The sequence below is a fragment of the Pneumocystis murina genome (genome assembly GCF_000349005.2).
Source record: "Pneumocystis murina B123 chromosome Unknown supercont1.13, whole genome shotgun sequence".
Classification (NCBI taxonomy): domain Eukaryota; kingdom Fungi; phylum Ascomycota; class Pneumocystomycetes; order Pneumocystales; family Pneumocystaceae; genus Pneumocystis; species Pneumocystis murina.
In genome coordinates, this window is record NW_017802371.1 from 199,671 (window position 1) to 226,114 (window position 26,444).

The 26,444-nt window shown below is 24.9% G+C and overlaps 12 protein-coding genes across 12 annotated transcripts; 6 read left to right on the forward strand and 6 right to left on the reverse strand.

Moving 5' to 3' along the window:
* Positions 1–119: 119 nt before the first annotated feature.
* On the forward strand, positions 120–712 carry PNEG_02343 (hypothetical protein; the record flags this gene model as incomplete). Its single annotated transcript, XM_007876156.1, has 4 exons — positions 120–159; positions 204–311; positions 354–542; positions 585–712. 4 exons carry the CDS (start codon positions 120–122, stop codon positions 710–712), a joined length of 465 nt encoding a protein of 154 aa, XP_007874347.1.
* A 363-nt stretch (positions 713–1,075) lies between these two features.
* PNEG_02344 (histone H4) lies at positions 1,076–1,543 on the reverse strand. The gene is made up of 2 exons (XM_007876157.1): positions 1,515–1,543; positions 1,076–1,464 (listed from the first exon to the last, which is right to left on the reverse strand). Exon 2 carries the CDS (start codon positions 1,453–1,455, stop codon positions 1,144–1,146), a length of 312 nt encoding a protein of 103 aa, XP_007874348.1. The 5' UTR covers positions 1,456–1,464; positions 1,515–1,543; the 3' UTR covers positions 1,076–1,143.
* A 299-nt stretch (positions 1,544–1,842) lies between these two features.
* On the forward strand, positions 1,843–2,432 carry PNEG_02345 (histone; the record flags this gene model as incomplete). Its single annotated transcript, XM_007876158.1, has 2 exons — positions 1,843–1,857; positions 2,037–2,432. 2 exons carry the CDS (start codon positions 1,843–1,845, stop codon positions 2,430–2,432), a joined length of 411 nt encoding a protein of 136 aa, XP_007874349.1.
* An 88-nt stretch (positions 2,433–2,520) lies between these two features.
* On the reverse strand, positions 2,521–4,139 carry PNEG_02346 (hypothetical protein; the record flags this gene model as incomplete). Its single annotated transcript, XM_007876159.1, has 4 exons — positions 2,521–3,255; positions 3,299–3,578; positions 3,623–4,064; positions 4,112–4,139. The coding sequence occupies 4 exons, from the start codon at positions 4,137–4,139 to the stop codon at positions 2,521–2,523; spliced, it is 1,485 nt and encodes a 494-aa protein (XP_007874350.1).
* A 37-nt stretch (positions 4,140–4,176) lies between these two features.
* On the forward strand, positions 4,177–6,238 carry PNEG_02347 (hypothetical protein; the record flags this gene model as incomplete). The annotated part of the gene is made up of 8 exons (XM_007876160.1): positions 4,177–4,191; positions 4,286–4,382; positions 4,427–4,578; positions 4,624–4,783; positions 4,827–5,080; positions 5,124–5,324; positions 5,364–5,930; positions 5,981–6,238. 8 exons carry the CDS (start codon positions 4,177–4,179, stop codon positions 6,236–6,238), a joined length of 1,704 nt encoding a protein of 567 aa, XP_007874351.1.
* Positions 6,239–6,319: 81 nt separating this feature from the next.
* On the reverse strand, positions 6,320–10,929 carry PNEG_04325 (hypothetical protein; the record flags this gene model as incomplete). The annotated part of the gene is made up of 17 exons (XM_019757837.1): positions 6,320–6,715; positions 6,764–7,014; positions 7,058–7,301; positions 7,344–7,448; positions 7,493–7,633; positions 7,680–7,877; positions 7,925–8,076; positions 8,120–8,346; positions 8,394–8,643; positions 8,686–9,195; positions 9,237–9,463; positions 9,541–9,725; positions 9,772–10,102; positions 10,145–10,275; positions 10,323–10,643; positions 10,687–10,800; positions 10,849–10,929. The coding sequence occupies 17 exons, from the start codon at positions 10,927–10,929 to the stop codon at positions 6,320–6,322; spliced, it is 3,864 nt and encodes a 1,287-aa protein (XP_019613343.1).
* Positions 10,930–10,980: 51 nt separating this feature from the next.
* On the reverse strand, positions 10,981–13,958 carry PNEG_02350 (hypothetical protein). Its single transcript, XM_019757741.1, has 5 exons — positions 13,747–13,958; positions 13,494–13,699; positions 11,969–13,450; positions 11,513–11,919; positions 10,981–11,463 (listed from the first exon to the last, which is right to left on the reverse strand). Exons 1-5 carry the CDS (start codon positions 13,763–13,765, stop codon positions 11,097–11,099), a joined length of 2,481 nt encoding a protein of 826 aa, XP_019613299.1. The 5' UTR covers positions 13,766–13,958; the 3' UTR covers positions 10,981–11,096.
* A 369-nt stretch (positions 13,959–14,327) lies between these two features.
* PNEG_02351 (hypothetical protein) lies at positions 14,328–17,026 on the reverse strand. The gene is made up of 8 exons (XM_007876164.1): positions 16,521–17,026; positions 15,905–16,477; positions 15,728–15,862; positions 15,381–15,683; positions 15,174–15,338; positions 14,847–15,129; positions 14,726–14,805; positions 14,328–14,679 (listed from the first exon to the last, which is right to left on the reverse strand). Exons 1-8 carry the CDS (start codon positions 17,001–17,003, stop codon positions 14,359–14,361), a joined length of 2,343 nt encoding a protein of 780 aa, XP_007874355.1. The 5' UTR covers positions 17,004–17,026; the 3' UTR covers positions 14,328–14,358.
* A 45-nt stretch (positions 17,027–17,071) lies between these two features.
* Positions 17,072–18,319, forward strand: PNEG_02352 (hypothetical protein). Its single transcript, XM_007876165.1, has 5 exons — positions 17,072–17,177; positions 17,224–17,323; positions 17,367–17,639; positions 17,686–17,791; positions 17,833–18,319. The coding sequence occupies exons 1-5, from the start codon at positions 17,149–17,151 to the stop codon at positions 18,273–18,275; spliced, it is 951 nt and encodes a 316-aa protein (XP_007874356.1). The 5' UTR covers positions 17,072–17,148; the 3' UTR covers positions 18,276–18,319.
* A 356-nt stretch (positions 18,320–18,675) lies between these two features.
* Positions 18,676–21,434, reverse strand: PNEG_02353 (hypothetical protein; the record flags this gene model as incomplete). The annotated part of the gene is made up of 16 exons (XM_007876166.1): positions 18,676–18,848; positions 18,890–18,988; positions 19,038–19,293; positions 19,338–19,431; positions 19,482–19,608; positions 19,653–19,780; positions 19,826–20,072; positions 20,114–20,231; positions 20,278–20,450; positions 20,495–20,598; positions 20,641–20,737; positions 20,785–20,878; positions 20,923–21,007; positions 21,052–21,139; positions 21,181–21,283; positions 21,330–21,434. 16 exons carry the CDS (start codon positions 21,432–21,434, stop codon positions 18,676–18,678), a joined length of 2,091 nt encoding a protein of 696 aa, XP_007874357.1.
* A 2,578-nt stretch (positions 21,435–24,012) lies between these two features.
* On the forward strand, positions 24,013–24,646 carry PNEG_04326 (hypothetical protein; the record flags this gene model as incomplete). The annotated part of the gene is given in 9 exon segments (XM_019757838.1): positions 24,013–24,049; positions 24,115–24,122; positions 24,163–24,180; positions 24,245–24,269; positions 24,282–24,292; positions 24,301–24,414; positions 24,513–24,538; positions 24,580–24,613; positions 24,641–24,646. Coding segments are annotated over 9 exon segments (279 nt in total).
* A 280-nt stretch (positions 24,647–24,926) lies between these two features.
* On the forward strand, positions 24,927–26,339 carry PNEG_02354 (hypothetical protein; the record flags this gene model as incomplete). The annotated part of the gene is made up of 10 exons (XM_007876167.1): positions 24,927–25,037; positions 25,099–25,159; positions 25,218–25,321; positions 25,368–25,486; positions 25,532–25,700; positions 25,742–25,801; positions 25,844–25,909; positions 25,951–26,094; positions 26,132–26,237; positions 26,281–26,339. 10 exons carry the CDS (start codon positions 24,927–24,929, stop codon positions 26,337–26,339), a joined length of 999 nt encoding a protein of 332 aa, XP_007874358.1.
* Positions 26,340–26,444: the final 105 nt, after the last annotated feature.

A 26,444-nucleotide genomic window follows, 5' to 3' on the forward strand; every position in this document is an offset into this window, starting at 1 on the left:
AAATGTATTCTTGTCTTCTTTATTTTAAAGTTTATATCTCTTATTTGTTTTTAGTAAATGTATACGATAAACGTTCATAATATATTCCACTGATTTGATTCCTTTAAGTCTTGTACTAAATGGACTCCGACTCATCAACCAGTGTATCTCAAATAACTGGTATATTTTTTCTATTTGAAAATACATTTCTTTTTCTTTTATAGAGAATCAATGGGATGATTTTCTTGAAACAGAACAACCTGCTGCGCAGTGTTTATTTTGTTTTTCTAAGTTTGACGATACACAGCTTGTTTATAAACATTGTAAAGAAGGTTTATATACATATAATATTTAATAATATTAAATCTTTCAAGTTCATGCTTTTGATTTACAAGCACTTCGCAAACATTTTAATCTTGATTTCTATAATACAATTCGTCTCATTAATTATATTCGTGATAAAGTAAATAAAGGATTATCTCCAAATGTAATGGCACAAGAAAATTATGTTGGCCATGATATATATTTACGGCCTGTTCTTCAAGATGATCGTTTACTTATGGGTAAAAAAATATGGCATATAAAATTAATTAAAAAATATATAGACTTAGAAGATGATGATGATGATGACGATAATAACAACAATTACGATAATATACATACTAATTTAAAAGAAAAAGATAATTCAATACCAAATTTATTTAATGAAAAAACTAAAAGTAATAAAATCTGACTAAAAATTTTATTTTATACTTAAAGTGATAATTCTATATTCTAAAATATATAAACTAATTCCTTTTATTTCATAAAATAAGGAAATATTTATGCCCATATTTTTTAAAAATTTTAACATATTATTTTTCATATCAGGAACACGTGGGTGTCTGCGTAATTTTAAAACATTTTCTTTAGGAAAAAACATTCTTTAAAAACTTAAAAATGTATATTTTCTCAAAAAAAAAACATTTCTTATCCCCTTAACCCTTTTCCTCAAATTATTGCCCGATCACGCAGCAATTAGAATTCAAATTTCTTGAGACAGATTTATTCTTTCAATACATTATTGTTTACATAAATGTCAACAGAAAAAAAAAACAATGGATATAAAAATACAGATTTATTGCAAACTTTCTCCAAATTGATCTAATTCAATACTATTGATGTTTAACCACCAAATCCATAAATCGTTCTTCCTTGACGTTTAAGTGCATAAACTACATCTAAACTTGTAACGGTTTTACGCTTCGCATGCTCCGTATAAGTTACTGCATCTCTAATAACACTTTCCAAGAACACTTTTAAAACCCCTCGCGTCTCTTCATATATTAAAGCCGAAATACGTTTAACACCTCCACGACGTGCTAAACGTCGAATAGCTGGCTTTGTAATACCCTGAATATTATCTCTTAAAATCTTTCGATGACGCTTTGCTCCACCCTTTCCTAAACCTTTACCACCTTTTCCTCTTCCTGACATTTCTTTTAACTAACTTTATTTAATATTAATATTAATTTTTATTTTTATTAATTTATTACCTTTCAATTTTATTTAATAAATTGTTTATAAATTAGCTCTCTATTTTCTTTAATTTTTTTCTTTAAATTTCCGTCTTTTTCTTTGTCTCCGTCTCCTTATCAGTCTTTGAGTACCCAGCAACCATCAAAAAAATCGTTGTTGATAGTGTTAAATTGACGTGAAAAAATTCCTTATTTACTACTTTAGGTCTGACTACATTCCAAGGTATCATATGTCGGAGATTGTCACGTGTTGCTAGGGCGTTGTTAAGGAGAGGGTTTGATGGGGAGGGTGCATATAGTCCGAGGGTGGTTGTAAGTTGAGCGTTTCTGAGTAAAAGAAAAAAAGATGGCGCGTACAAAGGTAAGGAGTGTTTTTTTAATGGCTGAGAGAAAGGATGGGCATATAATAAGTGTACAGCACGCATATAATAGGCACATAGTAGGAATATATGGTGTTTGAAATGAATAAATAATTCATTTTAGAATGTGCTGTTTTTTTTTTTTTTGATTGTTTAAGAGATTTATTAACTTTGATATTAGCAAACAGCAAGGAAATCTACAGGAGGAAAAGCACCGAGGAAGCAGTTAGCTACGAAAGCAGCAAGGAAATCAGCACCAACAACAGGAGGTGTTAAGAAGCCGCATCGTTATCGGCCAGGAACTGTTGCACTTCGTGAAATTAGAAGATATCAAAAATCTACAGAATTATTAATAAGAAAACTTCCATTTCAACGTTTAGTAAGAGAAATAGCTCAAGATTTTAAAACGGATTTAAGGTTTCAATCATCTGCTATTGGTGCTTTACAAGAAGCCGTTGAAGCATATCTTGTATCTTTATTTGAAGACACTAATTTATGCGCTATTCATGGGAAACGTGTTACGATTCAGCCTAAAGATATGCAGCTTGCTCGCCGTCTTCGTGGTGAGCGGTCATAAATTGTTAGTTTAATGTTTGTGGCAGGTCATTGAGTTTGTAAATTTGAGTTTCTTATGTATATAATTTTTAAACATGATTGAATTTTTTTTATTCGTAAGATGTTTTGTATGAAAAAGCTTGTTGATGAATGTTAGAAGGTAGAGATATGTTTTTTTTTGTAGAGGTAGAATGTAAAGGAGTAAGTTGATTTAATGTAGAATGCTGTATTTGAGAATAAGTGTTGAATGGAGTTCCATGGTTATTTTGTTGATGAATAGATGAAAAAGAATAAGGTATTGATGTGGGCCGTGATTGCTGAGATGATATGGCATTATTTTGTAGATGATTTTTGAAAAAAAGTAATTGATTAAGATTGTCGATATGTTGATGGTTAGATAATGGTTGGGATTGTGTATTTATTGATAGATTGTTAATATATGAATAAGATGGGTGAATAGTGCTCGGTTGTGAAAGATATATGCGAGATTTTTGTGTATTATATGATGTATTTGTATCCTTTTCTGAATTTCTGTGCCTTGTAAGGTTTTGAGTTGTGATTTTATTTTCAGATTGAGATTTTGTGCTTTTAATCAAGGATTTATACTTCATTTCTTCCTCGTCATCCGAAAATTCTTGTTCGTTTTCATCAATTTCTTCATCATGAATATTGCTGGCATCGCTTCCTTTGTTTGCTTTTAATTCTTTTGTAAAAATATATTTGCTGTATTCTACTACAAGATAAACTTTTTTACCTATGCTAATTTTTTCTTTGTCAATCTTTTCTCGAGCGTCAAGTCTAACAGAATACAAAGGTTGTGAAACTCGTCCAAATACTTCAAAAATCTGTTTTTGTTAGATCAAGAGAATTTATAAATATTTTTTATACAAGTCCTAAAATAGAACGATCTTCCAAGACTAGCAATGTTTCTTCGTCTAAGACCTTATATTCATCAAATACGAACGATTTAATAACAACGATATTGTCTACGATTTGAGATATCTCCCCAAGATATTCAATTGGAATATTATCAGTTATTATAACATCCAGTTTCTTTATTTCTATGTTTTTATAAAGAATTTCATTTTTTGTTTTTGGAAATTCAAATACATTATTGCTCTTTTCATCATTTGAAAGTGCTTTGTTTTTATCATGTATATTTTTTATACTAGAATTAAGTTAAAAAAAAATAAATCATTACACATTATTCACCTATCGCATTCGCTTTCTTCTGAACTTTCATGAACTGAATCCATTGATGATGCAAAATAGTTAATTTTTTTTTTTTCGCTTTTTAAACTTAAGTCTGAACTTTCTGTATCCGATGATATAAGACTTTCTGAATCATATTCAATAACCACTTCCTCATTTTCAGATGCCTTGTAAACGCTATCAAAATCAATTGTTTTTTGATTTTCTTTAATTTCTATTTTTGTGGAGTCATTTATTACTGAATTTTTTTTTTCTGTAAAAATATTTGAATCCCTATCAATAGGTTCCTTTAGTTCCTCACATGTTTTAAGCTTTTCATGGCCTACTTCCTTTTCTTCAGGATATTCAAGCAAAAAAAGGCCTGGAATATGAAATATTTGATCTTTCTTTATTTCGTTTAGCTTTTGTAGAATCACTTCTGACTTTTGATTTTCGTCTTTTTCTAGCATTCATTAGTAAAAATATAACATTTCATATAAGAATATATGCCTCTATCCTTTTCTGATAGGTTTTCCATAGTTTTTTAGAGTAGATCTTAAGATTTTTTTAAGTCGATGAGAGATAAGATCGTTAGTTTTTGATATTAAAAAATTATGTAAAATTAAGAAAAAAATATGAAAAGGCTTTTTTTCTTAAGATTTATGTTTATTTAATTTTTCTAAGTCTCTTAGATGGGCTTTATTTTCGACTTTATTTTTAATAAATCTTATTCCAAGATTTTTGGCAGCTCGGTATTCTATTATTCATGATTGTGATGAAGGTGTTATAGTTTTTGAAAAGAATAGTTATGAGTTTATTTTCTAGTTTATAATTATTGGGAGCCTCTTCATTATATTCTTCATGATTACGGGTTTCAAACATGGGAATATTCGGGGGAATATTGCATTAGAAGTTGGTTTTATATTTTACTTCATTCAATTATTATGATTGTTCCTAAAAGTCTAGGATTTAAGCGGGTATTTTTATTATTTAGTATGTTTTGAATAGGGCGATATCTTTAGATAACTGAGTTCTTTTTTATACGTTTTGTGTTCGCAATATTATGTGCTTTATCTGAAACGAAGCTTTGTCTATCTATAATTGGTGTTCTTGGGAAAGATATAGGCTTTTTTTACTTTTTATTTACAATTACTTCCGTAGGGATGTTTAATGCGTCTACAGGTGGTTTTATTAGAAAAAAAAAAGTATGTTTAACGCATAATAGCTTTTTTGCCATCTACTTTTACAATGTATACATCTATGCTTGGGTTGTCTGCTTTTTTTGAATCGGCATTGTCGAAAAGAACTATTGAAATTATATTTTGGTTTTTTTTGGGTGGTATTGTTGGATGGCCATTCTCATTAATTCTTGCTATTCCTATTATTTCTTATGAATTCTTGATTTCTATATATAATATCCCATTAAAACAAGTATTTTTGAAATATTTGAAAGCGATATTTGTTTGTATTATTATATTGGTATGTTTTTATGTTAATAATGTTTCATTTATCATAATATTAGGCATTTGTTTGCTTGGTTGATTCTTTAGCTTATAGAAAATTTCAAATTGTTCCGTTAAATATTATTAAATATAATGTGCTTAGTGGTAAAGGAAAAGGGCCTGAAATTTTTGGTGTAGAGCCGTGGTGGTTTTATTTTTTAAATTTACTTTTAAACTTTAATGTAGTTTTTATATTATGTTTTTTATCTCTGCCTATTATGGTGATTTTTTTCTTAGTTTGATCTCTGCTAATTTGGTAGTTTTCTTATTTTTCTCGGTTTTCTTTAAATATTGCTAAAAAGGGATTTCTTCTATCTATTATTAGTCCTTTTTATCTTTGGTTTTTTATATTTACCATTCAACCACACAAAGAAGAGCGTTTTTTTTTTGCTATATATCCTTTTATATGTTTGAATGCATCCATTGCTATTTCTCAATCATTATCGTTGATTAAATCTTACAACAATTTTAGATATATATCTTGCATAGTAAGATATATTTATGTCTTTATTTCTACATCTGTTTTGGTGATATCATTTTTAAGAGTTTTATTAATTATAGATGCATATAGCGCACATATGTCTGTGTATACGAAAATACCGTCTGCTAGTAATAATTTTAGGAGCATACTATGCATTGGTAAAGAATGGCATCGTTTTCCATCATCTTTTTTTGTTCCAGATAATATTAGTGTTAAGTTTATTAAAAGTAGGTTTACTGGACTTCTTCCTGGTGAATTTATTTCAAATAAAGATGAGTGGAGAAGTGGTATGTGGTTAATTCCATCAAATATGAATGATTTAAATATGGAAGAATGGGAAAAATATGTTTGTTCAATACATATTTGAAATTGTTGATTTATTAATTTGCTTAATAGACTGATATTAGTCAATGTGACTATTTAGTAGATACAGATTTTTTTGCACGTTATTCCTTTGAAAATTCGACAGAAGATATTATAGAACCAAGATATGTAAAAAATGAAGAAATGTGGAAGAAAATATTTTGTATGAATTTTTTAGATGCATCTTCTACAAGGATATATAGTCGGATTTTATGGATGCCTTCAAAATTTAGTCGAAGAATATACGGGGATTATTGTCTTTTGAAACGCAAAAAGTTTCATAAATTATAGTTTTAATTGGTATATCATTATTATTGATATAAATGTAATCGTATTTGAAAACAATAATTCTCGACTATAATTATGTATAGCCTAAAAATGAAATGTGTTTAAGTTTGATTCGTATTCTTTTATAATTGATGGTGTATTTAGTACAGTATTATTGTTATGATCATTTAACGGTATTTTTGGATATAAATCTTTATAAGTTTTTTTATAATTTGATAAGAATTGATTTTCAAAATTCCATCCTTGTATAAGATTAAGAGCAAGTGTATCACAGCCTATATAAGTATAAAGATGAGCTACATAAAGTATAAATTTAAATTCTTGATATTGAGAAATAACTGGATTTTTAAATATTTGTGAGCTTTTACTTTTTAATTCTTTATATAAGATAATTAGACTTGGATCTCCGTCAAACATTTTTTTATAATTAATTGGAATTATGCTTTTAGAATTTTTTTCTAGTAATGAAGTTAAGGGAAGCTATAATGTTTGTTAATAATGAAAAATTAAGAATAGGGAAATAATTACAACAAGACTTTTAATGGAAAGGTCTATTTTCCCTAGAATCCAAAATGCCCAACAAGCTAACCATCTATCATTAAATTTTATTGCATCTGGAATTATATAAGTCCTCAAAAGATTTTTAAATATTTGACTATCGTCTCCTTCATATACTCTAGATATACCGATTGCAAGAGAAATGTCTTGTAAGTTCTTTATGCATATATTTACTGCATTTTGCAATTTATCTGCAAGAAGGAAGAATGCTGCAGAGTATTCTAGAAGTATTAATTTTAATAAATATAAGCAAATTTATTATACCATAACGGTGTTTTCCTAAAAGAACGAATGCATTTTTTTGAGCTGCTATTTTCCAACGAGTTTCAGAAAAGTCATTTGATAAAAAGTTTATCATAATTTTTTGATTAGAGTGCCCAGTAGCCATCTTCCATAAATTGAGGAGTATATTCTTTTTCCTTAAAGCGATATAAAATAGTGAACAAAATTCTGGATTTTTGTCATTTATCAGATATTTTTTATATGCTAATGTCTCCATTTGAAGTTTCTTATTGGTTAGTTTTAAAAAGGAATATTATACTATTTTTACCAAATTTTTTCTATCTTTGAGCCAAAAAAAACAATAGGAACTGTGTATTTGAATATAAGTAAAATTTTTTTCATATTCTTGATTAATAAGTTGTAACAAAGTTTCCTTAAAACCCTTAGAATAAGTTAATTAATAGCATAATGAAATACTTGAGAGTCGCTGTGAAAAGCCCATATGGCTTCTTTCATTGATATATTGACCTTTTCATTGTTAAATAGATATAAATTTTTCAAAAAAAATAAATAGTATCGAATCCCATTAGTATCAATAGAATTTTTGTGCAATTCAATCTATAAATGATGAGTATATTTTGTTTAGAATGCATTGTTTTTATACATTTTTTATAGATTTTATTAAAGAAATTAAGTGATGTTGTTCAGAGGTATTAAGATTAGTAATAGTATAAGATAATAGACAATCATTAATCCGAGATAATAATCTTTCAAAAGGAATCTGATCAATGGTTTCTATATTTTTATCTTCAGTACTAAAAAGTTGATGATAATTAAGATGCTTTCTGTCATACTGATTTTTCTAGAACTTGTTAATATGGTATAATTTTAGGATTGATATAAGTTCACTTTTTTTTTTTTTTTTAAAAAGACATCAATTGGTATTCCCAAGAAGCTATCTTTAATTTCGATTCTATTTTTATTTATTGCATAGTTTTTTTCAAAAGAATCTAGAATTTCGTATAAATTAATTAGTATATTTCTTACATTTTCTATATCTCCTTAAATATGTTAGTCTTAAGCAAACATTTTAATCAATAATACCTATTAACAATAATTGTTCAAGGAATTGAGGATGATATACTGGTAATATAGTATTAAGAAGCATTATGTTTTTAGGCGATATGTATTTTTCATTTGTTTTATGAGGTATATTAATGGTATCAACATTATCATTTGCTTTATTATATAAAAATAGTTGGTTTTTGCTTCCAACAATTAAAGTCATATTATTTAAAAAAATTAAATGTTGTATCGAGTTGTTCGTTAAACTATATATTATATTAAATTTTATTTTATTGTTTATGATTAGGATTACCTAGATATATCAAAACTTCTAAAGAGAAACCAAGATTTTTGTTTATTTTCATAATTATGGCTTGTTTGACAAATAAGAATAACCTTATATTTAAAGCATAGAGCAAGTACTAATTGCGAGTTCTTTGTGCATGTCCAATCTAAATTAGATATTTCACTTTCTGTAGAAAAGTAATATCTACATTCTTCAATTTCAGAAAATTCTAAAGACCGGATATCCCAAATTGTAAGTTCTTTTCCTTTTTGACATACTAAAAAAATTAGCAAATATTAGAAAATATAAAATCATGAACTTATAGCAAGTTTTTTTGAAAATTCTTTTATTATTTTTGGTTTTAGTATTTTGGTTTCTAAAGATTCTGCTTCAGGTAAAATATATAGTTTTCCATCTTTTGAAATTTTTTTAGACCATATTTTTAATTGGCCAATAACAGAAATAGTAATGAAGATTTCTTTTTGAAAATAGGAACTTCGTTTTATTTGATTTATTGGTAATACTAAATGCAAATCACTTTCATAAAATAAAGAAAATTCTTGAATTTTCTCTATGTTTATGTTTTTACTATTTTCTTTTTCGCTAATTTTTGATAACTTCCATATCCATACTTTTTTTGTCGCTGTAATAGCCAAGAAGTATGTTTCATCAAGTAAATTTTGAGATAAATTTAGAGGATTTTTTAATTGCATGAAACATAATATAATATCGACTGGGACATCTTCACATGTAGCTATTATATTTGCAGATTTTCTCCTAATTTCTAAAATTGAAATATTTTTGAAGTTTAAAATGATAGAATTTTTTTCTTTTTAAAGTCAATATTAAGGAGAAATATTATTTATTTACCATTAAATATTATTATATGTGTAGGAGAATCCTTTAGCTGTAGACTGAATATTTTTTTAAGATTTTCAGATTTGTTAAAATATTTAATTTTCCAGATAATCATAGTTCCATCCATGGTCTTTGACAATAATATATCATTTTTTGGTGATTTTACCAAAGAATTTATATGATTGCCATGACCTGTCCATGTAGTTTGAAGGTTGAATTTACGTTTTTGAGGAGTAGAACTTATAAAGTCTAAAAAATTTATTTGATAAACATCAATATTTTCGCCGAAATATAAAAAGTATAAGTCAATGTTTACTTTGGAAAAAACATTAGTTCATTTTTTATATAATTAGGTGATATGCCTTTTATGTTCTCTTGTTCACTAGCTGGAATAGCAAAATATTCTGCATGTTTTAAGGACTCAGAAATGTGAAGATTTGATTTTTTTGTAGAAGAAATCGGTACTATTTCGATTTTTGAATTAATCCCATTATTATATGCCTATAAAAATTATAAGAATGTATTTAGAGTATTGATTTTATCTAACTAATATGGCAAATGCCCAGACTTGACCATTATTATCAAATGCTAAACAAATATCTGCGCTTTTATTTTTTATATTAATTAATTTATTTATTTCTTTGTTGGATGAATTTTTAGGTATATGTTGTAAAGATGATGTTAAGATATTATTATCAATGATTAAACAAGATGAATCCTCTCCAAGATTATTTGATGGTATCTCAAATAGCGATGTATTGTTTCTAACATCTATTATATAAGATAATTTAAATATGTATGATTCTGGCAAATTTTCTTGTGTCCAAATACGTAATATTTTGTCTTGTGACATAGAATATAATATATTATTAATTACTCTATTAAATTATTAAGTCAGTTTTAAAAAGAAATTAAAATACTGATCATTATAGGATTTTTTTTTCCATTTTATAGAAGTTATGGGTTTGGGATGTGGGAGATAAACAAGTTTAAATGATTCTATAGGTTCATGAAAATCTGGCTTTTTCCATATTTTTATAAAACAATCCGCCTTCTTTATTTAGATTTTTAATTTTGATCACTAGTAATTTCTTATACCTCTGAAATACAAGCAATTAATTTAGCATCTGGTGATATTATAGCAAAAACGACTGGACGAGAAAGTTTTTGAGACCAAATTATTGCTCCGTCTTTTATATTTGAAGAATATAAATTTAAACATGTTCCTCCAATTAAAATTTCGCCTCTATCACCCCATGATAAAGTAGATATGGTTTCATTATTAATAGTAAATGTTAATTTTAAACTCCACTTTATACTATTTAGTTTAGCGTCTATGTTTTTACATTTTCGTACAGAAAATTCCATTTTTTTAGTGATATCAAATATGTATATATTTGATTTACTGGATACGCAAATCTTATTTTTTTAATAATCAGTTTTTTAATTGAAAGTATTATACTCTCCCTGATCTCCTATCAATAGCGACAGCAGTAATTTCTTTCTCAACTGATAATATCTGGATTATCTTTTTTCCATTAATAAAAATGGGTACTGATGTTCCCGACGCATATGCCTATTTTATTAAATTGGATTTAATATTATTTTTAAGTGAAAAATGTACCACAAACGTCCTGTTATTATAGACCACTGCAGAAAAGGCATGATAGGAGGCCAAAGGTGCTCCAGGAGAAATATTTGGCATAAATTAATACTTTATGTTGTGAAAAAATAGTATTTTTATTATTTGAATCGATAAGAAATTTAAATTTTAAAATATAGTTTTTATTATTATATATGTTAAATATTATGAAGAATTTCTTGTGCTCTTCTAAATTACTTAATTGAATTCTTAGTATTTGGTTTTTAGCATTAGAGCTTTGTAAATCGTAACTTGTTTAAAAAAGGTGACAATGCGAAATTATTGTAAGATATAATATTTGATGAGTTTCCAAATAAGGAAAAATTATCATTCTTTGTACTTTCTTTTTCTGGTACATTCTTTTTTTTTAATTGATGTTTCCAAAAATAAAATGTTTTTTTCATAAATAATTCATTTTGTTTTTTTTTGAAAAGATGTGCTTGAATTTCCGGCCCCCGTAATTGTAATATATGTAATTCCCATTTTCTAATGTACTTCTTTATAAGCGTATGATTTTTTTTTATTAAAATAACTAGAGCGTTATTACTCATGGAAAGTATAATATTTTGTTTTTTTTTCCATTTTATAAAGTATAACCTAAAAAATCGATAAGACTTTTAAAAGAAAAAATGAAATTCTAATATACTTAATGTTCTTTAGGTTTTTTTCTTTTCGAGTTTGTATAAGTATTATGTCGAGATTTTTATATTTATTTGTCCAAATACTAAAAAATTGTATTATAAGGCATTGATACTTACTGGCACGAAATTTAAGAGCAATGTCATAATTTAATATGATACTTTTAAAATAATATTGCCAATGCATAATAGTTCTATGGCAAAGTTTAAGATTATGATTATAAATGAATAAGTTGACATGTTGTTCTCGGGATTTAATTCTTTTATGAAATTTTCCTTTCCAATGAAGAATACTATGTTTTGTATAGAAATAATTGCTTTTATATTTTGCAGTAAGATTATTTTCCTGAATATTGATATTTTTTTTTCTCCATATATTAATAATGTTTCTTTTTATATTAGCAGAATATATTCCCTATATAAGTCCATTAAAACATATATTAATTAGAATTATAGATAATTACCTTTGCGTTTTTTTTATTTTTATTTAAAAGGGTGAGTTTTTCAATCCATTCTAAAAAAGTAACAATTTTAATTCTGCGATCAATTTTATTCTTTAATATGGAGATCAATAGGATATTTCTATCATCTAATGTACGAAAATATTTTTTCCAAAGATAAAACGTTAAATAGTATAGTCTACGTCCTCTTACTCGAAGTAATAAAATCAATCTTTCTTTTAGAATCCATTTGTATATAATTCTTCTTCTTAATTTGTTTTCTAATTTAATTAATAAAATATTAAGATAAAGCACTTGACGCCAGTTTATAAATGTTAAGCGTAAAAGCGTATAGTTGAAAAAATTAGATGCTAACTGCATATTTTCTGTTTTTTTTTTCCAGTTTAAGAAATATTTTTTACAAAGAGACTTATTTTTAAAAGACAAAAATTCTTTTTTTGATATTTCAATTTTATATTTTATATCCCATGTATGAAAGATCTTGATTATATTCATGTTATTCGATAAAGCAATTGCTTTAATCATGTTTTTGTAAATTTTTTTTGATTTCTGGAACCATAATTTGTAATAATAATTTATTATTTTTTTTGAATAATTTTTAATAGCGGTTTCGTTTTTTGTATATATTAATTGAAGTTGTGATTTCCATAATAGAAAAGTATCATACTTTTTTTTTGAACTTTTATTTAGTATTAATTTGTCTAAATAAGTTTTAGTAAACCAACTAATAAATATGTGCTTTAAAAGATGTTGTCTCTGCCATTCTATTGCTTTATACATTATGTTTTTTTGTATTAATAATTTTTTTTTCCATATAGAAAATGGAAAAGATAGAAGATGTAATGCAGCTATTTTATATTGCATTATCCATATTTTTCGCCATGCATTTAAAAAAATTTTCATTAATATGAAATTATATAATTGTTGATGCTTTTTTTTTTTTATATATAACATCTTTAGCCATTTTATGAAACTTTTTTCCATTAATACATAATTTCCTGCATTTTCTGCATTTCTTTTTGTTTTTTTGAGATATAATGATTTTTGGTGCCAGATTTTTAGTGCTTGGAAAGATAAAATATATGAATCATGTAAAATAGCTTTAGAATACATAGATTGAAAATAGTTGAAAATATCTTCCGTTCTTCTAACCCAAATCTTAAAATATTTTTGTTTTATTAGTATACAGCGTTCGTTGTAAATATATTCTGCATGTTTTGCATTTTTTACAATATTGTTATTATATGTTGATATTTTAACATTTTCTTTTTGTAAAGACTTAGTAGTAACGGGTGAACTTTTGGTTATTTGTGAAGCTAAGGAGCTATTGGATGTTTCGTCTGAACTATAAAAAAAATCTTTTAAGCTTTTTGATGATTCTTCATAGTTAGGAGTAAATGTATGATCTGTGTCTCTGTTTTTATGATCTAGAATACTATTCTCTGGAGTCGTTTTTTTTATTGACCTAAAGTCAATGCCCATATTCTAATAATGTTTGTATAAAGTTATTTTTTTATTGTTATATTACCTTTATTAAAGATTTGAATTTATATTCCCATCCTTCTCCCTGTATTTGCACAAGTTTTAAGATATATTTGTAGTACACACGGTCATTGGTTGAATCTATATTTTTTCTTTTTAAAACAGTATCATATGCTTCAAATATTGCAAGAAATGATCCTCTTTGTTTAGAAGTATCTGCAACAACTACTATTTCATATAACAAATTTAAATCTAAAATATATGTTATATGATGGAATAATGTGAAGAAAAATAAATGCCTGCAGTAAACTTATGCATTTTAAATTATTTTATATTACAAATGCTTATTGATTTATTTTTTCTAACATGAATTTTTTTTAATAGTTTTAATTTTGAATTCTTTATATGTAAAGCAGTTTCATATTTTAATGTAATTTCTTGTTAATATAGATAAATCTTTGTTGATGATCAAATATGATTCAGCTTTATGAAATTGTGATTTCGAAATAAAATGGGTTGAATTTTTATTAAATATATATTAAAAATATATTAAGTGATAAAATTAAGAAAAAAATATGAAAATATTCTCTTGTTTTCAAAATTTGTTTTCAAAAGTTGTAAATTAAAATTAAAAAATATGTTTAGATTTTCTATGAGAAAAAATGTATTTAAAAATATTTGTATATTGTTTAATTTGTATATAAAAAGGTTATCATAGACATTTTGAGCTTTTAAACTTTTAAACTCATTGAAATTATATATTTTTAAAATATTGAAATTCCGGTTTTATGTTCTTAATTTGATAAATAAAAAGTTTTGATTTTAAGTCTTATATTTTATTTTATGGAAATATTATTATAAGAATACATTAATACTTGTATCTCTGTTTATGTTATTAGATATATTTTCTATCAATTTGATGTAATAGTTTTAACTATTAATTCTACCAATTTTTCAGCACATTCTTCATCTTGTCTTGCGGTTTCAACTATAGATATAATTCTAGAAATCCCTATACTAATTTCTTCTGAAGGATGAATTTCTCTAATAGATTTTAAAGCTAAGTTGCGCTCTGTATCAGACAGGATTTCTAAATGCCTTAAAACAGTATCTAATTCATGTAAAGATGAAACGTTTGGGACCGGTATATCTGCATCAAATGAAGAAAGAATGCTCATATGTGATAAGACTGTTTTTTCTGATGATGTTACGATAATAAGAAGCCTTCTACTCTATTAAATATTATTATGAATTACGATAGTCCTTTATTTTTTATACCTTCGGAGGCCGCTTTCTAAATAATATCATAAGTGTTTGAAGAACAGTGTTAGAAAAACGTGGTCCAATGGGCACCCAATCTAATTTATTAGTATAAATAAATAATAAAATTATTTAATACCCAAAAGTCTTTCAATATTATCGACAACGATTACGCTTAATGGACTTTTGTAGCTATCATTAAATATTTTACCTAATGCTGATACTTTAGCATTTTCGGAAAATCCAATCATGGATTCTGGTGAAATTAATTTTATAAAAGGAAATTCTGATGCAAGTGCAATTGTTGCAGCTAGCGCTGTCTTTCCGGACCCTGGAGGACCATGTAATAAAAGACTAATTAATGGTGTTCTTTCACTTTTACGAACCTGTTCGACAAAAAGTTTCCCTTCATTTAAAATATTCTAAGTTTTAGTTAAAGTATGAATAATAAATAATACATTCAAACCTCTATATATGAAGAGAATTTAATTATTCCGTTACGAATAGACTGCTCTAATTCTTCTTCATTAACACCAAATGCTGGTTTTACTTCTTTTAAAGCGTTTATAAAATCCATTCTATTTACTTTTAAGTTTTCTACATCCTCTGATACACCAGCAACAGTTCCCACCTAATATAATGAAAAACATATATTAAATTGTATTGAAAATACTTTAACATGTCTATTGAATGCAAAACTACTTGCACTTTTTATTAAACCACCTATTTCAGCTCCTGAAAAATTCTTAGTTAATGTAGCCAATTCGTCTAAATCCACATCGCGATCTATGACTTCGTTTTTCTTCATTTTTGATGTATGTATTTTGAGAATCTGTTTCCTTCCATGTTCATCTGGCAGTGAAATTTCCATGTGAACTTCTAGACGTCCAGGCCTTAGGAGAGCTTCATCTATCATGTCAAATCGATTAGTCATTCCAATTATTAAGATATTATTAAGTACATCTACGCCATCCAACTAAAAATATAAGAAATTTGAAAACATAGTTTTAGTAACATTACTTTCGTCAATAGTTGATTTACGATAGAATCACCTACTCCAGTGCCGTCATTTCTGCTTCCTCTTTGTTTACATATGGCATCTAATTCGTCAAAAATTATTATATGAAGACCTGAATCTTCTCCTTTCTCTTTATACTTTAAACATTAGGTTTTGTCGAAAATATATAAATATATTACTTCTTTTTCTGCATCAAAAAAGAGCTTTCTTATATTTTCTTCACTTTGTCCAACAAATTTATTTAAGATTTCCGGTCCATTTACTATTTTTGGCTCTCTAGCATTTAACATTTTACCTATCTGTCTCGCCATAAGAGTTTTTCCTGTTCCTGGGGGACCATATAGTAAGATTCCCTTTACATGTTGAATACCAAGTTTATCAACCAATCCTGATGGGAATATTCTGGATGCAAATGCTCTACGAAAAATAGCACTAAATTCACTATCTAACCCTCCTATACCCATATCCTCGAATTTAAAGTTAGGTTGAATAATGGAATTTGCATTAGGCCTCCTCGTTGATGCTTTTATTCTTATATTGGAATTCCCTGTTTTATATATATTGATAGAAGTATGTAAAGTAAGAATGCCTCGTGTATATGAATTAGATGAAATTTCCATATCTTCTGTTTTTTTTTTTTCACTGATAGATACTTTTATACATTTTATATTTTTTACAATTGCTTTTATATTATATGATTTAAAATCAAAAATCAATTTTTGTTCTAATGTAAGAATCTGATTTTGAAAACACTATTGTTTTTAACATATTAACATTATTTTTTAAAAATAATACCTTTGAAAACCACTTTGCCATTATTTCTCCATCAAATTGTTCCTCTGTTGTACGAAAACCTGGAACAAATCCTATTTCCAGATCCATCGATTCTATATACATAATATCATTAACAAACGGATCATATGATGTCACTGATACGGATTGCCCGAGAGACCACTGTGCCCAATCTCTTTGTATAAGACTGGCACCAATATGTCCTTGTTTCATTTCTGTAACAACCTTGGTGCTAAAAATATAAAAATCATCACATATTACATATGTATTGTCTTTAAAGTCATATGGAGACACCGCCAAACAATTAGTCAATTCTATTTGTTCTCCTTGAGTTTTTGGTATTTTTACAATGGTATATATTCCTCCTTGCTTTTTTTCTTTATTTAGAGAATAGTTTGATAAAACATTATTTGGTTGTCGATTGTCATTGAAGATATTACTGAAATTTCTATCTTTATATTCCTGTGCTGGTTTGTTTTTATTCATTTTGACAGAAATATACAGATTTTTATTGATATTGACAATTTTGTTGAATTCGAAATGGTCGATTAATTTTAATGTTAACTTTTAAATAATGATATTTAAAAAATAGGAGTGAAATTATTGAAAGACTTGATAAGACTTATACGAAATGCCTCTAAATATTCTTCATCATAAAAGGTAAAGGCTTATTAGTTTTTATTTTTTGTTTTAATAGAGAATATAGTTGGAATGTTTATAATAAGAGTAATATTGAGAAAGTTCGCCGAGATGAAGCCCTTGCTAGAAAGAAAGAAGAAGAAAGGGAAATGCGTATGCGTGAGGCTGTTTGTAAACTTTCTTTATTTGATAGTTTATTTATTTGTTTAGGATGGAAAAAGACGTTTAAGAATTCTAAGAGAACGGTCAGGACTAAGAGAATCTGAAATGATTGAAGATAGGACAGAACATTTAAAAGGGAATTCTTTATATTACAGTAGAGCTCATGTTCAATCTATGAAGGATTCTGATGTTCATTTATTAAAAAATGAGAAAAAAAGGAAGAAAAATGATGACATGGCAATGTTAGATAAAGTACTTAAAAGGAGATGTGAACCATCCCAGAATAAACATATTAATTTTTGGGAAGATTTTGAGTCAGGGGTATTTTTTAATTGTCAAAAATTATAAATGTGTTAATTTTTGATAGAAAATTCATACGGATTATAGTAATCCTGAATATGAGAAAGAAAAGGCAGATGCCGACAAAAAATGGAATGATATTATTACTATGCAGTTAAGTAACTCATCAAAAGGTTTTTTAGTTTCTTTTTTTATTCTTTATAATTCTATTTAGAAATGTCTCCGTGGTATTCTCATTTGAGTTTGCAGTCATCAGCACAAAGAAAAAAGGATCAACAATCCATTGAAAGAGATATAAGGATCCAGAATAGTATCAAGGATTTTAATGATCCTCTTACAGCTATGCAATCATATCTTAAACAGAAAAAGAAAATAAAAAATCTTGATTTGAATAAAAAAGCATGTGATTCTTTAGATAAATATAATCATTTTCGTAAAACATCTTATGAAGAGTATACTCGATTGGCTATATCAGATAAAGTGCATAAAGATATAAATAAAGATAAAGTATTAGAAGGAACACATTTATCTAGAGAATTTCAAGAAAGAAAATTACAATCAATGAGTGATTTTTCTAATCAATATATTACTGATTATAAGATTATAGGGAAATATAGTTCTCAATACAATCCTGAATATGTTAATAGACATGAGTAATGTATTGTATTTTTGTGGTATAATTTTGGAAATTATTCTTGTATTGAAGCAACTTTTGCATTCTTTATTTGACTTTTATTTATGTTTGAGGTCTAATTCTATAGAATAATATTTATGGGAAAAATATATAATATTAATCCAAATATATATGAAATTTATTTGATTATTTATGAATATTTTTCAATGTTTAAATATTTTTATTTTATTTAAAAATAATAATTATTAATTTCCATAATATATGGCATTATAATTATTATTTATGAGTTCTTTTTGAAAATATATTTGTTAATAGATAACATTTAATATATTTGATAAAAAGTATATACAGTTTATGTTAGAGTTAGAAATCCGTTTAAAAATTAAAAAAAACCGTGATAAAAACATCAGTTACTTCTCATTTCTATATTTTCGAATACCACCTCCCACCACAATAAAAGCATATATCACATGCATCTATCAATTTTGACACAAATGAGTGGTCTTGATTTGAAAAAGAAATACGCTTTCTTGAGCAATTTTGACAAGTTTTGGGGGAAGTATCCATTAGAGTAAATAAAGTTATAGAGCACCTTGCTAAGTTTTTTAGACTTAATATAGAAAAATAGTGTTATTACGCCATGTATGTTTTTTTTCACATGTTCCAAATTCTACATTTTTAAATGGTATGTTTGACTTGCAAACGTTACAATACTCCTCTGTATTTATTTTCCAATCTAAATTATTTATATTAAGTTACATGAAAATAATTATATTTGCTATTACCATGAATTTGTAATAATTCGGATGATAGAAAGTGTTGTTTCCAAATTTTTAAAAGACTTAAAAGTAAATTGTCGTTTGGAAAATAATTTATAATAAATGAACAGTAAAGCATGATTAATTTTCTTTCTTTGGATGTTAAAAGAGAGCATGATGTATGTTGGTGAAAATAATTAGATTCTGATAAAACGGTCATTATTAAATGAGATCGAAGATTAGATATAATTGTATGATAAATAGTTTCTAGATCCTTTTTCATCTCATTATAATTAGTTTAGTTATGTCAGTATAATCTACCAATACTTTAAACATATTTATAATTGAATTTAATAATCTTTGTGAATTTAAAAATTTTGAATTAAATAATTTATCAGGTATGGTTTGGCATATTTCATCACTAATAATTCGTTATTAGAATTATTATATAAAGAAATCATGATTATGTACGATATTTCTTTATTAAATTTTTTTAAGTGATCAAAGCATTTTAAAAAATTTATTTCCCTATATGATGTGTTAAAGAATTTAGATAAGCCTAGATCCCAAAGCATGCATGTTGTCGAAAAATGAGTATCTAATAAAATTAGTTTTTAATGTTGAATTATTAGTAAATTTTACTTGATATGACATATTGTTCTACAACTTTTAAAATTTTTTCATTAGAAATATTTGATGACTCCAAAAATACTAGCTTTGCTTCCGCCTGTTTATGTGTAATATATCTTATCTCATCTGATGGTATGATTCTTGATTTTTATTAGAAGAAAAAATAGTAAGTATATATGATTTACTCGCAAATGAAAATCTGATATAGAAATGGAGGAAGCGACGATAATCCGTATATTCTAATATTAAATTCTGAGAAACTGTGCGTTTGCATGTAATCAGAAAGTTGTTCTTTGAGTTTTGAAGTAATATTATTAGTAATAGGCTCTATTTCATTAGAAAGTTTTGAAAAGGTAAAAGTTTGTATAAGGCCATTATGATATGCCACTAAAAATCCAATAGGATCTATGCCATTATATATAATAGAAGTTCCTGAAGTTATGAATTTAGATCAGTTTTTTTATTTTTGCTACCTGAAGCTTGTAAAAAAGTCCCTGTATGTAAATATTTTATGAAAATAGGATCAAAAGTTACTGAACATTGAAAAACTGAGATTCGTTCAACATGTATTAAAATTAGATATAATATTGTCTGTATACATTAATTGCAATTAAATAGCATTTTTGTAGAAATATACTGATTGAAGAAGCCATAAAGAATTGTTGGAAGGAGTCTCAAACTCATTATTATCTACATATAATTTTTTTATAGAAGGGGAGATTAAATAAACGTTTTCATTATTTATAGATACTGATAGTTTTATAATTCTTGTGGGTCCGGATTCGCCAGATACAGATAATAAGCTGCAGTCTTGAGTATATTATTATATAGGTTTCAGCATTTTATGATATTACATGTATTAACATTTTCTTGTATCCATGGAGAAAAAGAAAGTTTTGTTACCCATGTTTCTAAAACTTTTAACTTTAAACTTAGAACAGCTTCTTCTGAAGTTATGCTTTTCTATATTATAAATTATGATAAATAGAGTTTATGTTACCTCCAAAGTTCAATTTCACCATATTCATTTCCTATACCTAGATAGCATTTTCCCCATTTTTCTTCCTGTGTATAAAGTGTTGGTGACCATAAGATACCTTAAAATAGTAAGAGAAAGGTACAATAGAACACGAGAATTATTTACATCGTGCTCTTGATTTTAAAAAATCAGTTATATTAGTGTTCGGTTTTGAGGAATTGAACAAATATTTTATAGTAATTTTAGAAATGTTGTGTAGCTTTTTATATTAGTGTAATAATTATTAAATTATTTTGAATATACGAGAACCCATTTATTTGAATATGGGTTTTTGTATGGCTTAAAGATATAGACAACGTGTTTTGACGTTAATATAGCAAGTACGCAACTATTGATTAATTTAAAAGACAATAACAAAGATTTGAATTTAACTTCTTTGATTCTGACACTCCTGTAGGCGACCAATCTATTTCCTTTATAAAAGTATCTGATGATTCAGAAAGATAAAAATGTTTTTTATCTATTTTTGTTAAATAAATGCAAATAGTTTAAATGATTTACCGTGAAAAATATAAGTATTCTCCTGTAGCTCAAAGTATGAGGATAAATCTATATCTTGAACTTGAAAATCTTTTTTTTGTGATTGAAATGAGGTATTCCATGACTTAAGAGTTAATATTGAACATAAAATGATCAGAGTATAAATTTACAATAAGTTGAACCCTAGTTCCGCATGCAATTCCTATTATTCCATCTTTTGATAATTTGCATGAATTAAGGGTAAAAGGTAGTCCAATTTTGACATTTTTAATCATATAATTAAAATAAAAATGTTAAGTTTCTTGAAATATCGGGAGTTGTATTAAAATATAAAAAAATATAGGTTAACTTATTTAAAATTGTATTGATATTAGAAAATGGAAAAAATGAGTTAAATGTTTTTTCAATTTTTATGTAAATTATTAAATTATATATATTTAAGTGTTGTAATTTGATATTATATATAATCAGGAATAATTGCTAAGTTTATTATTAGTTTTGAAATAAGATTTCAATTTTTGGACATACTCTTTGAATTTTCAACGAGTTTTTATTAAAATGTTTTTTACATAAATTATAATTAAAATTTAAATATTTTATTTGAATTTTAAATTGTCAATTAAAAATATTAAAAGCAGAAATATAAAAATGTGTAACTATCATAATTTTTTTATTTTTTGCACTTGTAGATGATTTAGTATAAAAAAAATATTTCTTGATTGTTTATAGTTTATAAAGTTATCAATAAAAATGTTAAGATATTTTTTAATATTGAAATTTGATTTTTTTATCACATTTAGTATTCTATTGTTATTGTAATAAGAATAATATTAAGGTTTATAAAGGAAGGATTCTGTCACTTTTGATATATATTTTATTTTTTGAGAATTAAATATGATTTGAAAGATAAATTTTTAGATGATTTAGTTTTAAACACTTGGAAATAAATAATAGAAAAAGAATACATATCAATTTAGTAAATAATTAATAAAATTTATTTTTTATTGTATTCTTAGAATTATGTTAGTTATAGGGTGATATTAAGAATTTTGTTTTTTTTAAAATTTTAATAAGAAATGCTTCTTTTTGAGCTTCTTCCATGTGAAACAATTATAATGATAATTACATTTGTAATAGGAGTAGAAAACTTACCGTTTTGTTTTCTATATTGATTAGTTTAATATCAAAATAGAAGCTTGATATTTGTTATTAACTGCTTATACATTTTACTGTGTAAAAATCAAATTAAGCTGACTCTAAAATATATTTGTTTGTATATTTGATTTATTAATATTTTATATTTCAAAAAAATAAATGTATGAGTTTTAGTTTAAAGATAACTTTATAATTTTTGTTATATTTTTATTGATTATTATCAATAGTTGATTAAATTATCTGTTTCAAAATTACAAGAATTTATCTGGAAAATTTTAACAAGTTTTTAGCCTACTTTCTGTTTTCTATAATTGCAAAATATTGTTAAAATCTTTAGATTATAAAAAAAATAGAGAATAAAATAATAATTTTAAATATTTTTTAAAATCTTTCGTTTCTTTTGAGACTTCTCGAATTTGTTTTTAGATCATTAAAAAGATTTATATTTATTTTTTTTGATTTTGAAGTTTTGCTTTTATTTTTATCGGGTCAATATTTTAAAAATTAGGTAAAGTTGAATCATATTTTTTATTTGTTTAATATATGATAATTAAATATTTTTTTTGTTTTCGTTATTTTTTTATGTTTTACTTTTTGATGTTCAATTATTTAATTTTAGAGCGATATGCTTGTATTTTGAAAATGTTTAGGAATTTAAATATTAACGTATAGAAATATTGTTTTGATTTTGTTTGTTATAATTATTCAATGACAAGGCCTATTTTTTTTGATTTTTTTATATAAAATTGTTTGAATGTATCGTTTATAAATAACATTGTAATAATTTAAAAAAAAATAGTTTGTATTTTATATAAATGAAATAGTTTAAAACAATGTTTAGAAGGATTATGGTTCTAGTAGACGTTATAATATATTTTGTTTTAATAGTGTTTAAATTTTAATATTACTATGTGAGCTATATTTTATAAATTTAAGTATAGATAAAATAATTGATAAATTGAACAATTTTTTCCAATATTTGTGAGAAAGAATAAAATTTATTAGAGCGATTTAGGAATTAGTAAAAGTAAGAAATATTCATAAACAATATAATGTTATTATATTTTATTTTCTTTAATATTTAAAGTGGGCTGTGAAAATGGAGTAATTAATGTAAAAGAAAAAATAAAATGTTAGGAAGTTGAAAATTAAATGGTCTGAAGTTTTTTTAAATATAGTATGAACAATATTTGTTTTTTTTATATTAAGTGATATTGAATAACATAAATTTATTTCTAGATAATGTAAAATAGACTATGTTCAGAGGATTTATTAAAAAAATAAGCAATAAAATAAAGAAATGATTTTTATTTAAGAAATAATGTTGCATTAATATATTTTTAGTGTTATTGTATATTTTTAATGTTTTATTAGAAATTTCTATTGGTGAAAGGTATAAGATTTTTATTTGATATTTTATTAACATTATTAAATTTATTAAAAGTAAATGTATATTTCTATTTGCTTTTTAGTTTGTCAATTTAAGATATTAGTTACAATTTTTTATAGAATTTTTAGTTTAAATATATAGAATTGTTTTATATATTCAGGATAATTTTTTTTAGATTTTTTAAATTTCATGAGGATTTTTATTTATTTTACATTTCTTTATAAAATTTATGTTTATATTAGAGTATAATTTTTTATAGTTATAAATGAAAAATTTATTAATGTATAATTTTATAAATCTGAATATTTATGACGTATTCTTGTCAACTTTTAATTATTTTTTATGGTATATGTATATAATATTTATATTTTTTTACAGTTAGGTTTTTTTTTGAAAGATTAACTTATAAGTGTTAAAAGTTTTTAATTGTTTTATTGAAATTAATAGAAATATAAAAGAACGAACATAAAATAAGTGTTTGATTATTTTTAATGATTAACGTTTTTATACATTAAATGATAAATGTATATCTTTTTTAAGTTTTATTTTAATAATTTAAAAAAACGTTTTAGAATAGTAAACTATATCGTAATTAGGGCAAAAAGTGCAAAGACATTATGAATATAATATTTTTATGGTTTTTAAAAATTATATTAATTTTTGAAAATCGACTTTCATATAAGAAACCTTTTAACTCGAATTCAAATTTTGTAATTAATTGAGAAATAAATATATTCTTTTATTTTTCTATTTTTAATATTATGGGAATTTCACTATTTTTATATAATTATGAAATTAATATTTTAAGAATTATAAAATAACGATAAAAAAAATGTAAAGATTAAATGATAAATAATAGAAAAGCATGTTTTTAGGAATTATACAAAGCCTTCAGAATATTATTGGAAGGTTTTTAGTATTTACTAGTTTTTTTAGAAATGATTAATTTGTTGAAAATAATTGTGTATTTTCAAAATATATTAATTAATCCATAATTTCGCATATATTTCCTTTATTTTTTCATAAAAATTGGTTAAATATCTGCTTTTTAGACATTTTTTATGATTTTTATTTGTAATGATAAATTATTAAAACTTTTGAAAAGATATTTTTAAAATGTATAGCGGCGATTTTAATATAGAGAAAAAAAGAGAATAAAAGTATTACTACAAATAAGAAGTCTATAATTCAAGATTTCTGTTTTTGGTATAAATTATTAAAAATGGCGTTTTTTTTTAACAGAAGACAAAAATCTGTTCAAGATGTAGTGCGTGGAGTAAAGGATGGAATTCAAAGATTAGAAACATTAGGATCTATGGCCGATAAAAAAAGAGTATGTTATAAGATATCTTTTTCTTCTGTTTTTAAAAAGGGAAGGTGTTCTAACTTTTTAGGTACAGGAAGAAGTATCTCGGAGTCTTCAAGCAATGAAAGTATTATTATATGGTGATAATGGTATGGGACTGTTCTATTTTAATATAAAATGTTTTTGAAATTATATTCGTGTTTGTAGATACTGATCCTGTACCTGATCAAGTTACACAATTATCTCAGCAAGTATATCAAACGGATTTACTTTATTTATTTGTAGTTAATTTTGTCCATCTTGAATTTGAAGTATTTTCTGTTAAATTTTTAGTTAATTTTTTGTTTATTTTAGAAGTCTAGAAAAGATGTTACATCTATTTTTAATGTTTTTCTTAGAAGACAAATTGGGACTCGTTATCCCACTGTTGATTATCTTGCTACAAAAGAAGATACTCTTTTCATTCTTGTTAGAGGGTAATATTATATTACTTATATTTTTCTTATAATAATTATTTTTAGTTATCAGATTCCTGAAATTGCTCTTCATTCTGGTCTTATACTTCGTGAATGTTTTAAACATGAATTACTTGCAAAAATTGTACTTTGGAACTCCGTATTTTGGGAGTTCTTTACATATGTTGAAAGTGGAACATTTGACATAGCTAGTGATGCTTTTCAAACTTTTAAAGTAAATACTTTTTGTTGTATTATTTATACTAATTCCTATAGGAACTTTTGATTCGACATAAAAATATATCTGCTGATTTCTTACAAAATAATTATGACGATGTAATGTCCTTTATATCATACGAAAATCTTATAATAATATAGTTTTTTGAAAAATTTACTAATCTTTTGAACTCTTCTAATTATGTTACAAAGCGACAATCTATAAAGGTATGATTTTCTGAATAATTTTATTTTCATTGATTATGAAGCTCCTGGGTGAAATTCTTCTCGGACGATCTAATTTTAATATTATGACAACGTATATTCAATCTTCTGAAAATCTTAAGCTTATAATGAATTTATTGCGTGACAAAAGTAGAAATATTCAGTTTGAAGCATTTCATGTTTTTAAAGTAGGTTTAGCTTTCCTTTTATTTTTCTTATTTTTAGGTTTTCGTTGCAAATCCTAATAAGACAAAACAAGTTTTAAATATTCTTATTAAAAATAAAAATAAACTTTTGATTTTTTTATCTAATTTTCATAATGATCGTAAAGGTTTTTTAAAAAAATGGCTAATGAATTTTCTCATATATTACAGATGATGAGCAGTTTAATGATGAAAAGACGTTTCTAATCAACCAAATTGAGGCACTTTAGTTAGTAACTTATTATTATTAGTACATTGCATTTTTGTATCTAAATGTATTTTCTAAACTGTAAATGGTAAATGATATAATAGAAATAATTGATTTTATTTGTATT

What these genes read in the sequence shown, in the direction of transcription:
- PNEG_02344 (XM_007876157.1), bottom strand. Translation starts at nt 1,455, where the DNA reads ATGTCAGGAAGAGGAAAAGGTGGTAAAGGTTTAGGAAAGGGTGGAGCA.
- PNEG_02350 (XM_019757741.1), bottom strand. An exon ending in AATTCAAATCTTTAATAAAG is followed by an intron (nt 13,451 to 13,493) that starts GTAATATAACAA and finishes AAACATTATTAG; the next exon opens with AATATGGGCATTGACTTTAG. An exon ending in AAAATAAAAAAAACGCAAAG is followed by an intron (nt 11,920 to 11,968) that starts GTAATTATCTAT and finishes GGACTTATATAG; the next exon opens with GGAATATATTCTGCTAATAT.
- PNEG_02351 (XM_007876164.1), bottom strand. Translation starts at nt 17,003, where the DNA reads ATGAATAAAAACAAACCAGCACAGGAATATAAAGATAGAAATTTCAGT. An exon ending in TAAATCAACTATTGACGAAA is followed by an intron (nt 15,684 to 15,727) that starts GTAATGTTACTA and finishes TTATATTTTTAG; the next exon opens with TTGGATGGCGTAGATGTACT. An exon ending in CATTCAATAGACATGTTAAA is followed by an intron (nt 15,339 to 15,380) that starts GTATTTTCAATA and finishes TCATTATATTAG; the next exon opens with GTGGGAACTGTTGCTGGTGT.
- PNEG_02352 (XM_007876165.1), top strand. Translation starts at nt 17,149, where the DNA reads ATGCCTCTAAATATTCTTCATCATAAAAG. An exon ending in GGGAAGATTTTGAGTCAGGG is followed by an intron (nt 17,640 to 17,685) that starts GTATTTTTTAAT and finishes AATTTTTGATAG; the next exon opens with AAAATTCATACGGATTATAG. An exon ending in GTTAAGTAACTCATCAAAAG is followed by an intron (nt 17,792 to 17,832) that starts GTTTTTTAGTTT and finishes AATTCTATTTAG; the next exon opens with AAATGTCTCCGTGGTATTCT.